Source organism: Caretta caretta, chromosome 2 (assembly GCF_965140235.1).
Source record: "Caretta caretta isolate rCarCar2 chromosome 2, rCarCar1.hap1, whole genome shotgun sequence".
Taxonomy (NCBI): domain Eukaryota; kingdom Metazoa; phylum Chordata; order Testudines; family Cheloniidae; genus Caretta; species Caretta caretta.
This window is the reverse complement of record NC_134207.1, coordinates 59487364-59503084: the sequence shown is the minus strand read 5'-3', so window position 1 is coordinate 59503084 and position 15721 is coordinate 59487364. Positions and strand designations below refer to the sequence as shown.

Sequence of the window (15721 nt, the reverse complement as noted above, 5' to 3'; positions counted from 1 at the left end):
AAAGAAGAAGTAGCTAAAGTCCTGATTCAGTATGGCTTTATGAGTGTGTTGTTCTTCCAATTCTGGAGAAAAGAAACATATTCTGATTGTGTACTGAAGAAGGCATAGGAATATCCACTTGGTTCGGAGTGAAAGTCACAAAAAAATATTCATTAGGGATACAAAAGTATTTATTCAGTCTTTTAATTAATAAAAAGGGTGGAGTTTGTTTTTGTGTTTTGTGTGCAGGTCCAATGGCTCTTACAACCTTATTTTTCCCAACTTCTTCTCTTTGTTTTTCGTTCACAGGATGGCACATACAATTCAGGGTCTGACTTGTGAGGCTTTTTTGAAAATGAAAGCTGACAGTTCTAATGTGGATATTAACAGCTAGATTGATAATCACCATCTTGATATCCATGCAGCTCATTACTGCATTTTTAACATGCTGAGCACGAATGTTCTTCCATGGACTTTGCACTAGTAATAAAGCAGCAGAGGCTGGCGACAGCTGTAAGTCGGGAGGCAAAGCTGACATGTAAAGGTGCATTTAGAGCCAATTTAGCCATGAAAGACCTGCATAGGATCTGGAGCAAGAAGGTGAAACTGTACACAAAAGTACAGATTTATCAAATCTGTGTACCTTCAATTTTCTTATAAGGATGTGAAATATGGACATTGCTTAAACATGACATCAGGAGGCTGGAGACATTTTATATGAGTTGCCAGAGGTGGCTACTGGTATAAGATGGTTTGATTTTATCAGTAATCGGGATGTATCATTGAGAACTGACCTCGAGAGGATTGAAGTCAACATTGGCCATTGCTGACTGGCCCTTTTTGGTCATATTGCCTGCCTTAGAGATAATGTCCCTGCACACCATGCTCTGAAGATCGGACTTGAGGACAGGAAGGGATACGGCCTGGTCACAGACTGGTGATGGCTATGCGGGCATCTGCCATTAAATTGACTGCACCAGATCAGCAATAATCCTGTGGAGCTCTTAGACACCCAGACCAAAGCCATACAGTGTGCTTACAGACACTAGGCACTACAGACCTCCACTGTACAGGAATGTGGTTGCAAACATCCTGCTGCATATGAAAATCAAAACAGGACAGGCAAGTCCCACCGTAGAAAACCTCCACTATGGGAAAACACATACCACAGTGCTGACAGCCTGTATCAACTAGGCTAGAATACAGACTACAAAATTACTTTTCCTAGGTGTTACTGCTTCAAATCCACTGAAAAGAATGAGCTAAAGAATGGAAAATGTGTTGAGGGAGATTAGGGGAAAAAAAAAAACATTTAATAACATTAAATTATCATGTAACTTGTTTCAAAAGTCCCTCATGGAGAGTGTCAGGTAAACTGAGCTTCCTTCATGGTGTCCTATCTAACTCAATAGCCCAATGACAATGCCTGATTATACCAGTGACTTTGCTCCCTTCACATAACACCCATTCATGCCTGTCCCCAGAAGCATATTTGGGTATATGGGTCAGAACCTGAGACCCTTCACATCCTATTCCTTGCAGAGAGGCACAGGTGTATGATTGGACTTCCTGACCATGAGGTTCAGATATTGAACTAGCATTCTGCTTGCTTCACAAGGTTATTGAAGGTCTGAAATAGCCTCTCTCCCACTGACAGGATTGGCCTAACCAGCTCAGCCTCTTTCCCACCTGACCCTCCTCTTGGCTCCCTCCAATGCATCCTTTCACTCGGAACCAATGATGATACACATTCATGGCTAGATTCCGTACCCACTTTCACCTCTCTTTGTTCTCTCCTTATCTTCTCTCTTGGGCTGCAAAACCCTTGCTGTCAGTCTCAACTAATGGTCTGGCTTCTGGTTCCCAGCCATTATTCATTGGATCCACATGCAGGCAGCCATGCAATATCCAGGAGTTTCCGGTTGGTTTTGCATAGGACAGAATTCAGAAAACAAGGTATGGACAACAGGACATGAGATAGGATAAATGGATGTCCCACTGTTGTGAGCTCCAGCAGCAATATGCTTCCTGGTATCATCATTCTCATCTTGGAGGCAGCTATTTGATGACAGATATGAACGTTGAACTGACAATTTGTGTAAAACAAGACTAAACTGCATCAAAATATATTCCTTGCTGTCATGTTCATATAGTCTGAGCTTTTACCACAGCAGGCCTAGATAGGTGCCTGAAGATCTGGGACTCTGGACCAGGCCAGGAAAGATATCCCTTGTGAGTGCAGGAATTTTGTGTCGTCTACTAAGGGTGAAACACAGACCCTCAACAACATTACAATATAAACTGCTTGTTTCTTCCTAATGGCATACACCTTTTGGAAATCTGCTCAGTCATGGACTGAATCTGCTCAGTCATGGACTGGGAGAGGGTATGCCAGTTACAGTTGAGGTAAGCAGCATTTCTGATGCTATATCTTCACAGATTAATCATCCAGTTAGGGTTACAATCAATGGTGGGGTCTCATGATCCTGCAGCAGTGGGAGGGAAAGGTTTAAGATTAAGCATAAAACTACTTTATTGTACCAGTGGGAGTGGGTAGATTCTCAGAGCAAGGGTCTGTGGTTTTCTTAGTGAAGATCTTACTGCATGCTTGTTAAGGCTTGGGTATCAGAAGATTCCGTTTGGGCCTTGGCCTGTATTATACAACCAGTGACAGAGAGGAGAGGCCTTCTTCATTGATAGTTCACTTCCTCTTCGCCCTTGGAGCCTTTACCAGGATACGTTGTCTTTAGACAATAGGTGATATTTTCAAGAGCACCTAAGTAACTTAGGCTCCTAAGTCTCAAGTGCCTAAGTCATTTTTGAAAATTGGACTTACACTGTTAAGTCACTGAGGGTATGTCTGCACACTGAGTGGCAGTGAGTCTCAGAGCCTGAGTCCAAAGACTCAGACTGGCAGGGCTCACACTACGCTGCTAAAAAAAGCTGTGCAGATTTTATGACTCAGGATGGATCTCAGACTCTGAAGCTCGCATCCAACCCTAGGCTTCAGGGCTTGAGCTCTAGCTGGAGCCACAATGTCTACACAGCTATTTTTAGCCCCATAGTGCAAGCCCAAGTTGGTTGACCCAAACTCTGAGACTTGCTGCTGCAGGCTGCTGCTTGCTGTGTAGACGTATCCCTTAAGTACTACTTTACTCAATATCTTCCTTAAGTACAATCCAGTAAAGAAATAGTCATGGTTGCTCTGCATATGCAGTGGTATCTGTCCTCAAAAGTCCCTTCCCTCAGCAAAGGCTTGATTTTCAAATAAAATATATGCAAATGTGCACCTAATTTACTTGTGCAATTACTGCTGTGAGCCCTATTCTGGTACCTGTGTGAGCAAATACTTTGTTAGGGCTTGTCTACACTGGCAATTTACAGCGCTGCAACTTTCTCGCTCAGGGGTGTAAAAAAAAAACACACCCCTGAGCGCAGCAAGTTTCAGCGCGAGGAAGTGCCATTGTAGACTGTGCACCAGCACTGGCAGCCGCGCTCCCAGCACTGGTAGGGGAGATTGGTTTTTTTGGAGCACTGGGAGAGCTGTCTCCCAGAGCTGTGCTGTGACCACACAAGCCACGTTAAAGCGCTGCCATGGCAGCTAGCCCTTAGATTCACCTAATTTAGGCTCGAAATGACAGACAATGTGTTTTGACATTTCTATCAACATACCAAAATAATGTTAACATTTAAACACAATATGCTGATCTACAATAACCCTTTCACATCATAGATGTACAATAAGCTGGGAATTTTGTTCTCCTATCTTTATAAGAAATATACAACCAAGGAAATACCATACACACATTTGCATTTGGGATTCATTTGAATAAATATTTTACTTGATCTTCCTGCTGAAATCACAGCATGCAATTTCTCACCCTACCTGGATATCCCCAATCTTCTGTCCAATCATTGTAGAATAATACAATCAATCAGAGACCTCACAGGGAAAGTAAGTTTTCTTGCAGAAGCTCCCCTTTTTCCTCCAAGGTACTAAAAATACTCCACCATTATGAACACTAGTTTCTAGGCTAGAATTACATGCAATAACTACAGCCTACAAAATCTTTTGACTGATCCAATGAAGTTAGTTACACAGACATGTTCACTTGTAGTCACGAAAGCTATAATAAAACGAATCTGTACAATACTGCATTTTAAAAGGGTTTAAAATATCGTTCTTTTCTAAGACGTGACTACAAAAATGTTGTTTGCCAGTCCATATTTAATGTCTCTCAATAATCTACATATAAAATGTACCAGGATAAAAGATAAATAGTATCTTTTTTTCTGACTGCCCACCCTGCAAACTCAACCTGGGAACTGAAAATCAAGCTACATTTTTTTCTTTCTTGTGCTTTATCACCTGTGAGAGAGATTCCACTGATCACATTTTGCCCTCAGAGACAGCTGTACGACCCACTGCTTTTCAATGTAGTTGCATGGTGTAAATGACTGCCTTGTAATTTGAACTTAATAAGCAATTCTGTTTATGATGCACAAGGAGGAACAGAATCCAATTCTGTCTCTCAGCTTTATTGGGTCTGCAGAATAAAAAGTAGTAAAAACTTAATTAAAGTAATTAAATCCAACTCTGAATACACACCAGGAACAGATCTGTTGAATATAAATGTGTCATTTTTACATTTGTCAGCTGTCTCTTTAGGGTCTCTACTTAAGTTCATGTTTATGGGGGTTCAGCAGTGTAACAATATAAAAAACGCTTGACTATAAGGAAACAGCATCTTTTTAATCTCAGTCTTAGGGCTTGTCTATCTACAGGTTTTGCACCACTTTAACTATACCAGTTTTGAAGCAGATGCAGTGAAAGCAATACAGCTCCCTAATGTGAGTGCAGTTATACTTGTATAAAGGAGCTCATTCTGGTATAGTTCAAGAGGAATAAGCTATACTGGTATAAACACCTTTATATACCAGTATAACTGCTTCCACACTAGGAAGTGTACCATTTTAAATATATCACTGTAAAATCACACCAGTAACCAAACTAGCTAATCAGTACAAGAACTCTATGTAGACCAGGCCTTAGAAGTACAGAATCAATTAGTAAGACTTGGAGATATTTAAAACTTATTATATTTATATAATGAATGCAACCAAAGCTCAAAATTCCCAGTCTGAGATGATGAAGTACTTGCCAAAAACATGAGGCATTTAAAGCAAAATTAAAATCATAATTAGCTCTTAAGTATGTTTGCCTTGATTAGGTTCCTGCTTTCTGTGATATTAGGCAGAGATATATTTGTACTGTATTGTGAGACTGACTTTTATGTTTAATTTGTGTAATTTGTGTTTGGTAACAGAATGTCCCTTGTAAATCAATTGCTGCATTCCAGCCTTTCTTAAAATGATAAGTAAAAATTAAGCCATTTCCACTGAGGTACCACCAAGATAAATTTGCTTCCATCCAGAAATCTTCAAATCAATGCTATAGTATCATCTGACTTAAAGGAATGCTCAGCAAGTCCTTTAATCACTATTTCTAGATCCTGAGACATTGTTAATTTCATTTGAAGATTTCAGTGTTTTGCAATACCCCTGAGAAAGGATTAAAGTCTGGTCTACAACAACTATAAGTTTTAGGTAAAGGCTCAAATGGACAACAGACACAGTCTAATTGTTCTCAGGTGAAGACTCACATGGAACAAATCAAGCTCATCTAGGATAACTGATTTAATGCATATCTTTCATTCCCCCAGGGCTGCAAACTATTACCACTTGTTGCAGTAATTATTATTCATAATATTCTAGCCTGCCTCAGAAATGTTTGCTCAATTATTTATACATCAAGCCTTTGAGCTTGGAAAAGTAAGTACATAGTGGGCTTCTGTAGATGCTTTGTTCTACTGTTATCTCATGTTGACTAAGTAGTGCATATCTGCATATGCAAATCAGGAAATTAGACGCAAAATTACCTTATATACATAAATCCATTGATCTGTTAATCTATCTAAGGATGTTCATGGAAGAGGATGCAGGCTCCCCTAGCAGCCCGCAGGCCAAAACGTCTCACCTCTTCTCCCATAGCATCAAGACAAGCTGTAAGAGCATATTCAAGTAGCTTTATGGAGCTACCACTGGACTCCCCTCACTTCAAGAAGCATGTTATCTTCTGCTGAGTGGGAACAGGGAGAGTGAGACACCAAGCAAGAGCAAATAAGAACCAAAAATAAAATTTTAAACCGTTAAAAAAATAAGAGAGCAAGAGAGAGAGAGTCAGAAAAGCATTAGAGGGAGCAAAAAGTGGAAAACGGGGCACATCCATCTGTCGTAGGGGATGGTAGCTCCACAAGAAAAAAAAATTGGGGGGCACTATCCCAGCCACAACTATTAGCCACAGAAATAAACTGAGAGCAAATCAGGCTCCCACACAGAACCACCCTATCAAATGTAGGTGGCAATCAGCTCTGAGAAGTCATTGCGATAAATTGTTACTCAAACACGAAATAAAATGCTTTCTTTGTCATTAAAAGATAGCATTTAGGATTACTGTATTCTGGCTGACCCATTGGTACGGTAATATTCAAGACAACTTGTGGCAAAGCTGCATTGTTTATCAAACCATATTAAAAAATAACATTCATTTGATTATTATTTCATAAGAAAAATAGCTACTGACAAAGCAAATATAACGACTTCATTGTCAACGGACACACAATCTGCCATTCAGGTGCTTTACGTAGAAAGGGAGTGGACAGAGGTATAGTTGATTCACACTGCTTTTTGTCAGTAACAGAAAATATTACTAGCTCTTTTTGCTTTGCTTAATTTCTCCCAGTTGTTCTTCCTTTAGCATTCTTTGTTTAATTTCTATAATATATATTTTTAATTTTTTTCTCTTTAGGCTCCCTTGATTTTTCTGAAGGCCATTACCTTTCACCTGCACTATGCACAATCCAGACACCTCTCCCCAAAGCACTGCCTGATTTGCGATATGTGGGAGAAAAAATGAATTGCACAAAAAGTTTTCCAGTATTTCTGATTCAACTTTTTAAACCAAACAGCAAGTGAAAGACTCTGGTGACACTGTAAGTGGCTACTTCTGTGATGTGAGGAATGGAGAGAAACAAAAAATTAAATTTGGCATGTGACAGTGGGAAACTTGCTTTCTCAATGTCTTTACAATCTGGCCTCCCACCAATTCAGGAGAATCCCATCTGCAGTAAAACCAATCCCTCATATTAAAAATATCTTAAATCACACCACTCAAAATCACAAGATTGGCTTAAATCCAGGAGATTTAAATTTGGGGCTAATTTGTATTTATCCTCTGGTTTCTGAGCCATTAGGGTATACTCGTGACATTTTCAAGATTTTCTCCACAACCACGAGGATTTTTTTTTTTAAATGAAAGCTGAGATTTTTACATATTCAGAAGGGTTCAGGAGTCAGGGTTATAAGAAAATCATCCAATATCACAAGGCTCATAATAGAATCACAACAGTTAGCAACACTAATAGGCTGTTTCTTTGCTCTTAAAACTTTTCTGGTGGCACCAACAAAAATATCTTAAAACCGACTGGGACAAAATGTTTCCTGCCGCCAGAAAATCGCTGCTATGCAGTACAGATGTGATCACACCCAAGTTGTGGTGAAAACCGAATGCAACACATATCCTGGAATATCTTACTTCTCAATTAAGACATCTGGTTTCTAGAACAGACATCATCATATTTTCATGTCTCCATTAATCCAATCTCCAGTTGCATCAAACTACATATCATCCTAGCTATCTATTACAAGGGTGATTCTATTGCAGAGTCTCCCTCAATTAAGCATCCTAGAATGTACAGCTGTGTAGTTCTTTATTTGCACACACACACTTGATATGGAATAGGGAGCATTACCTTCCCTAAGAAAGTTAAAGCGGTGAATCCTGTAATATTGATAATGTGAAAGATATAGATAAAAGGGTATGGAATTTAAAAGAATGTCTCCAAAAACAGATTATAAAGAGAGAATCTCCTTTTAGCCCCAAAATAAAGCAACATGCACATACTTCAGGAGTACAAATTGGCTCCATCCATTCAAGGAACTGTTCCAGCCTGTCCAACATAGATTGACTGGCATCACAAAAAACATTTAAAGCCATTGTTTCTTAAAGTTTTTTCTTTAATAGGAAAAAATTACAAAAGAAAAGAAACAGCTGATCTCCTAGACAAACCCCGGAAGCAAACTGTCATGTTCTCTTGTCTAACATTTACAATGGAATTCTGACTAGAGATTAGGGTACTTTTAAATCTATTGTAGTTCAGGATATGATGTTAGAGTTTAGGGGACAGGGATAGTTTAGTCCACAACATCTATTCATCCGTGCAAAGGACAGCAAGAACTGGAATTAAGAAAACTTTCATATTCCACACTTTTGGATTATTCCTTATGCTGAACTAGCTCATCTTTTGTGTATTACAACTCTTTCACCTGTATTACAACTTTAAACTCTATGACAAACAAATACCACGGAATTTAGTTCCATTAGAAGATGAATACACACATCAGGCTGACTCACTCTCACCACCCTGCAGACAGCGGCTAAATTTTATATCAAGCCTATTTTAGACACCACCAAAAATGATATTTAACACCTTTCACCTAAATTATATCACTACCTACTTCACTAGTGATTTAAATAACCACAGATAAATTGAAGAGAATTTGAAGTGAATACCAGGCTTGCCAAAAACCCCAAAATAAACAAAGAAATTAAAATATTCAAAGCCAATTAACTAGTCTTCTTACCTTGTTCTTTTATCTGACGAATTTGCTTCACAGTTTCTTTCAAGATTGCACATTTGTCAGGTTTAAAGTTAAAGTTGTCAATATCATTAATATTTGCAAAAATCAGCTCTGCAAGTTCTTCTATGTATTTATTCTCCTGCTCACGATTACGTTTCTCAGTGCTTCTTTTAGGGCTGAAAGACGAGTTTAAAATGTGTTATTTTTAACAACTGTTTGTTCACCTTCTGATGACTGACAGTTCAAAGTTGAGATTAGGATCTTGAAGAAGATTTAACATCAAAGAAATAAAACAAAAAAAACCTCATCGACCTACTCTTTCTTGAGTAGAAATGTCCACGTTAGAACAAACAAATTAGCTCAAAAGTGAACAAAAAGTCCACTTGTTTGTTCCCAAGCAGTCAGCTTTTGGAGATAGGGTTCAAAATTTAAAAAAAAAATATGCAAAAAAAATTTAAACAAAAACACAAATGCACCTCCCTGCCATGTTAAGAACTCAAGGAAAACAACATTTTGTTAGTACATGAGAAAGTGAAACTGCCCAGAAACAAAAGTTAAACCAACTAACCTATTTCCATTGTCCGACCCATGTGAAAGGCAATGATTAACCACTCGCATAAATGCTGAATACTAAGTTGGGTTTTAAAATTCTTTCAGTTTTAATAAAGTACCATATATACTCGATCATAAGCCGGTTCATTTATAAGCCAACCCCTCCCGTACCCCACCGCAAGATGGATAAGTAAAAATGGCAAATTTTTATGACCCATTCATAAGCCGACCTTATAATTCAGGGGTCGCCAAACTTTGGCTCCCAGCCTATCAGGATAAGCCACTAGCGGGCCAAGACCATTTGTTTACCTCGAGCATTGCAGGCATGGAGGTAAACGTAAGTAAACAAAATGTCCTGGCCCACCAGCAACTTACCCTGATGAGCGGGGACAGCAACCGGTGGGGAAATTTGGGTGGCGGGGGGGAGGGGGCGGAAGAAGCTGGGGGTTAGGGGAGTAACCCCTGTGACCACCCCCCCACATGACCCCACCCCAACCCGGGACCTCCCCACATGACCGCTCCCCACGTAATCCCTCCCATAGGCCAGGATCCCCACACTCTCCCCATCCCATCCCGTCCCACCTTACCTGGGGTGGGCCAGGGGAGGATGTCTCTGGCCTGGCCGGAGCTGCTCCGGGAAGCCGGGAGGTGCGGCTGCAGCCTGCCAGTCCCAGAGCTGCTATAGCTGCTTTGGAGGTTTGGAGGAGAGCAGCGTGGCCAGAAGAGGAGAGACTCTGGCCCTGCCTCTTCCCTTCTTCTCTGCTGCCTCTCCTTGCCCTCTCTGTTGTGAGGGTGGGGGCGGCGCTGTGTCCCACCTCTCCCACTCTTTATACCCATTCATAAGCCGAATCCCCTTCTCTGATGCTTCCCTTTTTTACTAAAAACAAAATTCGGCTTATGAACGTGTATATACGGTAATTGAGGTAATTTTTTATTATTTTATGTCAAAAGTCTCTAAAATTTCAATAAAAGACAAAAGCGCAAATCCTACACTGTAGTTTGAAATGACTGAAGAATTCCTCTTCATAGTGAGTGCCAGAGAAAGCTATTTACTCAAGCTACCCCGTCTTTATCCAGATAGCAACATGACCTGTACCTCCTTTGCATGAGCAGGGTCTCAAAAAATATATTAGATTTATTACAAGGGTCAACAGCTTAGATTTGTCTGAATGGAATAGTTGTGTAGTGACTCCCTGCTGGAATAAGAATTTAGTTGGCCATTGCCTAATGAGTGTGAAAAGTGTGTGGACTTATTTATTACCTATAAGAAAAAAATATAAAGATTGATTACTTACCTTGCAGTAACTGTGATTCTTTTGTCCGTGTGGCTCCCACGCTAGATGTGCATGCATGAGATTGGCATCTTTGAACAGCAGCGTCTGTGGGGGCTACACTCAAACCCATGGAGGTAAATTTGGGCCCCCTGTCCCCATTTCACTTTACTTACACAGATATTTTGGCCGATTCTCTGAGCGCAGGGCCCCAATAAAATTGTCCCCGCCTTTCCTTTCATCAGCCCTGGCTGACCCTATGCCCTGCATGCCCCCAGGCCCCTCAGCCAACGGGTATAAAGGGCACAGCGGCCACAACAGTCCCTCAGTTCCCTCACCAATTCAGAATCTCAGCAAATGAGTCTCTGAAATAGGAGACATAAAGGGTAGGTCACGGGGTCCCCACACACATCTTGAAGAACACAGTTACTGCAAGGTAAGTAACTGTTCTCTTCTTTTCATATATTTGTCCATGTGGATCCCACTGTAGGTGACTGGCAGTACCCCCATCGGAAAGGTGGGACTGAGGAGTCCTAGCTGCCACTAACTAAATTATTTCAATGCTGCCTTCCCAAAGCTGGTACCTGATCTTGCAGCCAAGTCATAGGTGCAGAGCTTAAGTGAGAGGGGACTACTCAAAGTAGCCACCTTGCAGATCTCAAATATGGAAATATTTCTGAAACATGCATAAAAGATAGCTTGAGCTTTAGTTGAATGTGCCCTAATGTCTGGTGGCAGGGGTATGCCAGACATGTGGTAGCAGATTGAAGTGAGCTGGGTAATCCATTTAGAAATTCTCTGAGAGAAGATGACTTGCCCTTTAGCAGCACTATTTCAAACAACAAACAAGACTGAGGGAAAGTCTAAAAGACTTTGTCCTATAAATAAACATCTGCATTTCGCTAGGAAAGACTGGGATTTTGAAAAGAACACTAGAAGATTAATTACCTGGTTTAAAAGAAATCTGAAACAACTCTTGGAATAACTTTAGGATGAGGTCTCAACATGACCTTGTCTCAGTGAAACAGGGTAGAAGGAGCAGGATCCAGCCATGAGGGCTTGGCGTTCACTGACCCAGTTGGCTGATGTAACAGCCAGAAAAAAAAGGCAGTTCTGAGAATAAGAAGGTGAAGAGAACATTCAGAAAAAGATTCATAGGGACGCCTCATAGGACCAATGAGGATGATGTTGAAATGCCTAAGAGAGAGGGGGACTTCCTAACCGATGAATATTTTCCACAATATATTCTACTTGTGGAGGGCTTCGTACTTTGCAATAGAATTTCTCATATCTGTAGTGAACATTCTCTGCCATTAGCACTTAGCAACCAACATGTAGACTCCTAGGTGCTGTGAGATTTTGGGTCTGGTTATAGAATTTGTCCCCAGTTCTGAGATATGTGTGGACAGTCCAGAAGTGCTACTGGGTGCTGAGTTGACATTTTAAGAGTTGTGGAGTCAGTACCAGATTGAGTAGGTATCAAAGCAGCCCTAGGGCCTTTTGGTGGTGAGCCAAACACTGAACCAATGTTGCTTGTTTCTGTAGCATGAAAGGGCTTTGCTCAGTTCTCAGGAACAGAGTGAAGGCAAACAGATCTTCTTAGGCTTTCCCTTTCTTTGTAGAAGAAGATAGTTGCCGGGAACAATGTTTGGTCCACTGCTGTGATCTATCTTGTCTCAGTGCAATACCAGTCTTTAGTGCTTTGGAGTAGCCACAGGTGCTGAGGTGGTCTTTGGCAGCCATGGGTTTTGACTTGTCAATGTTGCCAGGTTCGACTTCTTATTATACCAGTCTTGGGAGTTGGATCCTGGCTGATAGGGACACAGAGAGATTGAAACTTGGAAGTAGAAGGTCCCATCTTAAGAGATTGATGCCTGTTCTTCTAGGTCAAAACTGTTTTTCATAGATTGGTCTGGCATACATAATATCAGCAGAATGTCCATGGATTTTCTGGTTCTTGAGAAGGATCAGTGGACAGGGCTCTGGTCAGGCACACAGCTCTCACTGGCTCAAAATTAATCATGGTTGTAACAATCTAAAAGGGTCGGTGAGACTGTCACAAGACGGGCAGGTTGGAAGCCTGAAGTCTGAGTCCACCATTGAAGTGATTGTGACACAGCACACCAAGGAGGAAAAAGGGGAGTTTGTTTGTTTGCTTGGGGGTTGTTGTTTTTTGGGAAGGAATACATTTAAGGAAAAGTTTTTTTAAGAAAAACAAAAAAGGGGAGATTTATAGGAAAATTAACCCCAACTGGTTAAATTTATAGAAAATGTGCTATGGATAAAGAAATAACACAATAGGAAATCTTAGAGGCAATAGGAAGAATAAAAAGTGGTAAAATTCCAGGATCTGATGGCTTTGCAGGTGAAGTTTACAAGGTATTTAATAAGGTATCCTTGTGGGGTACCTTCAATGCCATTCCGTTAGGGAAGAAACTTCCACAAACCTATGAAAAGAAGCTGTTTTCCCTAAAATTGAAAAAGACCTTACCTTATGCAGCTCTTATAGACTCATGACATAAACAACTTAACAAAAGTACTAGTGAGCCAACTGCAGTCCATACTCTCAGTTTATATAAACTAGGGCTGTCAAGCAATGAAAAAAATTAATCGCACTGTTAAACAATAGAATACCATTTATTTAAATATTTTTGGATCTTTTCTACATTTTCAAATACAGTAATTCCTTGCTTAACATTGTAGTTATGTTCCTGAAAAATGCAACTTTAAGCGAAATGATGTTAAACAAATCCAATTTCCCCATAAGAATAAATGTAAATGGGGGGTTAGGTTCCAGGGAAATTTTTTTCACCAGACAATATATATATACACACACACAATACTGTACACAGCAACGATGACTGTGAAGCTCGGTTGAGGTGGTGAAGTTAGAGGGTGGAAGAGGGTGGGATACCTTACTGCTAAATGATGAACTAGCATTCAGCTGAGCCCTCAAGAGTTAATACATTGTTGTTAATGTAGCCTCACACTCTACAAGGCAGCATGAATGGAGGGAGGGGAGACAGCATGGCAGACAAGACACACACCCTGTGTGTGGGGGAGAGAGAGATGTGCATTGCCCCTTTAAGTTTGCTGACCCCACTCTAAGTACACTGCCCTTTTAAGTATATTAGGAAGTTGAGACAGCAGCTGCGGCTAGCAAGCTCTCTCCTCCCTGAGCCCTGTCATGTCCCCACCCTGCTCTATATGGAGAAGGGATAAGTGGGGGGCAGAGCAAGGGAGAAGGGGGACACCCTGACATTAGTCTCCTTCTTTCTCCCCCCCTCCTGCAAGCAAGCAGGAGGCTCCCGGGAGCAGCTCCAAGGCAGAGGGCAGGACCAGCACATGGCAGTGGGGGGAGGGACAGCTGAACTGCCAGCAACTGATAGCCTTCTGGGCGGCTGCCACACAGGGAACTTAGGGGAGTGGGGAGCTGATGGGGGAACCTGCCGGTCCACGCTGGTTCCAAGCCCCCACCAGCTGGCTGCAACGGGCTGCTCTTCCTGCAACCAGTGGACAAAGCAGGTGGCTGCCAAACAACGTTATAAGGGAGCATTCCACAACTTTAAACGAGCATGTTCCCTAATTGATCAGCAACATAATAACAAAACAACGTTAACTGGGACATTAGGAAAAACTTTTTCACTAGGAGGGTGGTGAAACACTGGAATGCGTTACCTAGGGAGGTGGTGGAATCCCCTTCCTTAGAAGTTTTTAAGGTCAGGCTTGACAAAGCCCTGGCTGGGATGATTTAGTTGGGATTGGTCCTGCTCTGGGCAGGTGGTTGGACTAGATGGCCTCCACAGGTCCCTTCCAACTCTGTTATTCTATATTTCTACGACTTTAAGTGAGGAGTTACTGTATATTAATTTCAATTACAACACAGAATACAAAGTGTACAGTGCTCACTTTATATTTATTTTTAATTATGAATTATTTGCACTGTAAATACTAGAAGAAATAGTATTTTTCAATTCACCTAATACAAGCACTGTAGTGCAATCTTTTTATAATTAAAGTTGAATTTACAAATGTAGAATTATATACAAAAAGTAACTGCATTCAAAAACAAAACAATGTAAAACTTTAGAGCCTACAAGTCCACTCAGTCCTACTTCAGCCAATCACTCAGACAAACAAGTTTTACAATTTGCAGGAGATAATGTAAACAAGAAGCGGGCAGCAATGTTACCTGAAAGTGAGAACATGACACTGTTGTAGCCGGTGTCACAAGATATTTACATGCCAGATGCGCTAAATATTCATATGTCCCCTTTATGCTTCAACCACCATTCCAGAAGACATGCGTCCATGCTGATCACGGGTTCTGCTCGATAATGATCCAAAGCAGAGTGGACCGACGCATGTTCATTTTCATCATCTGAGTCAGATGCCACCAGCAGAAGGTTGATTTTCTTTTTTGGTAGTTCAGGTTCTGCAGTTTTCACATTGGAGTGTTGCTCTTTTAAGACTTCTGAAAGCATGCTCCATACCCTCTCCCGCTCAGATTTTAAACCTTGGGTTGAGTGCTGTAGCTATCTTTAGAAATCTCACATTTGAACCTTCTTTGCATTTTGCCAAATCTGCAGTGAAAGTATTCTTAAAACGAACATGTGCTGTGTCATCATCCAACATAATTATAACATGAAATATATGGCAGAATGCGGGTAAAACACAGAGCCGGAGACATACAATTCTCCCCCAAGGAGTTCAATCACAAATTTAATTAACACATTATATTTTTAAAGAGCATCATCAGCATGGAAGCATGTCCTTTGGAATGGTGGCTGAAACATGAAGGGGCCTACGAATGTTTAGCATATCTGGCACATAAATACTTTGCAATGCCAGCTACAAAAGTGCCATGCAAACGGCTGTTCTCACTTTCAGGTGACATTGTAAATAAGAAGCAGGCAGCAATATCTCCCATAAATGTAAACAAACTTGTTTGTCTTAGCAATCGGCTGAACAACAAGTAGGACTGAGTGGACTTGTAGGCTCTAAAGATTTACATTGTTTTATTTTTGAGTGTAGTTATATAACAAAAAAAATTCTACATTTGTGAGTTACACTTTCACGACTAAGAGACTGCACTACAGTACTCGTATGAGGTGAATTGAAAAATACTATTTCTTTTATCATTTTTACAATGCAAATAT

At 40.7% G+C, this 15721-nt stretch overlaps 1 protein-coding gene across 8 annotated transcripts in view; it reads right to left on the bottom strand.

The window, feature by feature from the left end:
• NCOA2 (nuclear receptor coactivator 2) overlaps positions 1 to 15721 on the bottom strand; it is a 256975-nt gene that overhangs the window by 87149 nt on the left and 154105 nt on the right. For all 8 annotated transcript variants that reach the window (XM_075125137.1, XM_048840914.2, XM_048840912.2 and 5 more), the window contains one exon: positions 8743 to 8915. In XM_075125137.1, coding sequence (XP_074981238.1) covers positions 8743 to 8915 — 173 coding nt within the window. The remainder of the gene's footprint in view (positions 1 to 8742; positions 8916 to 15721) is intronic.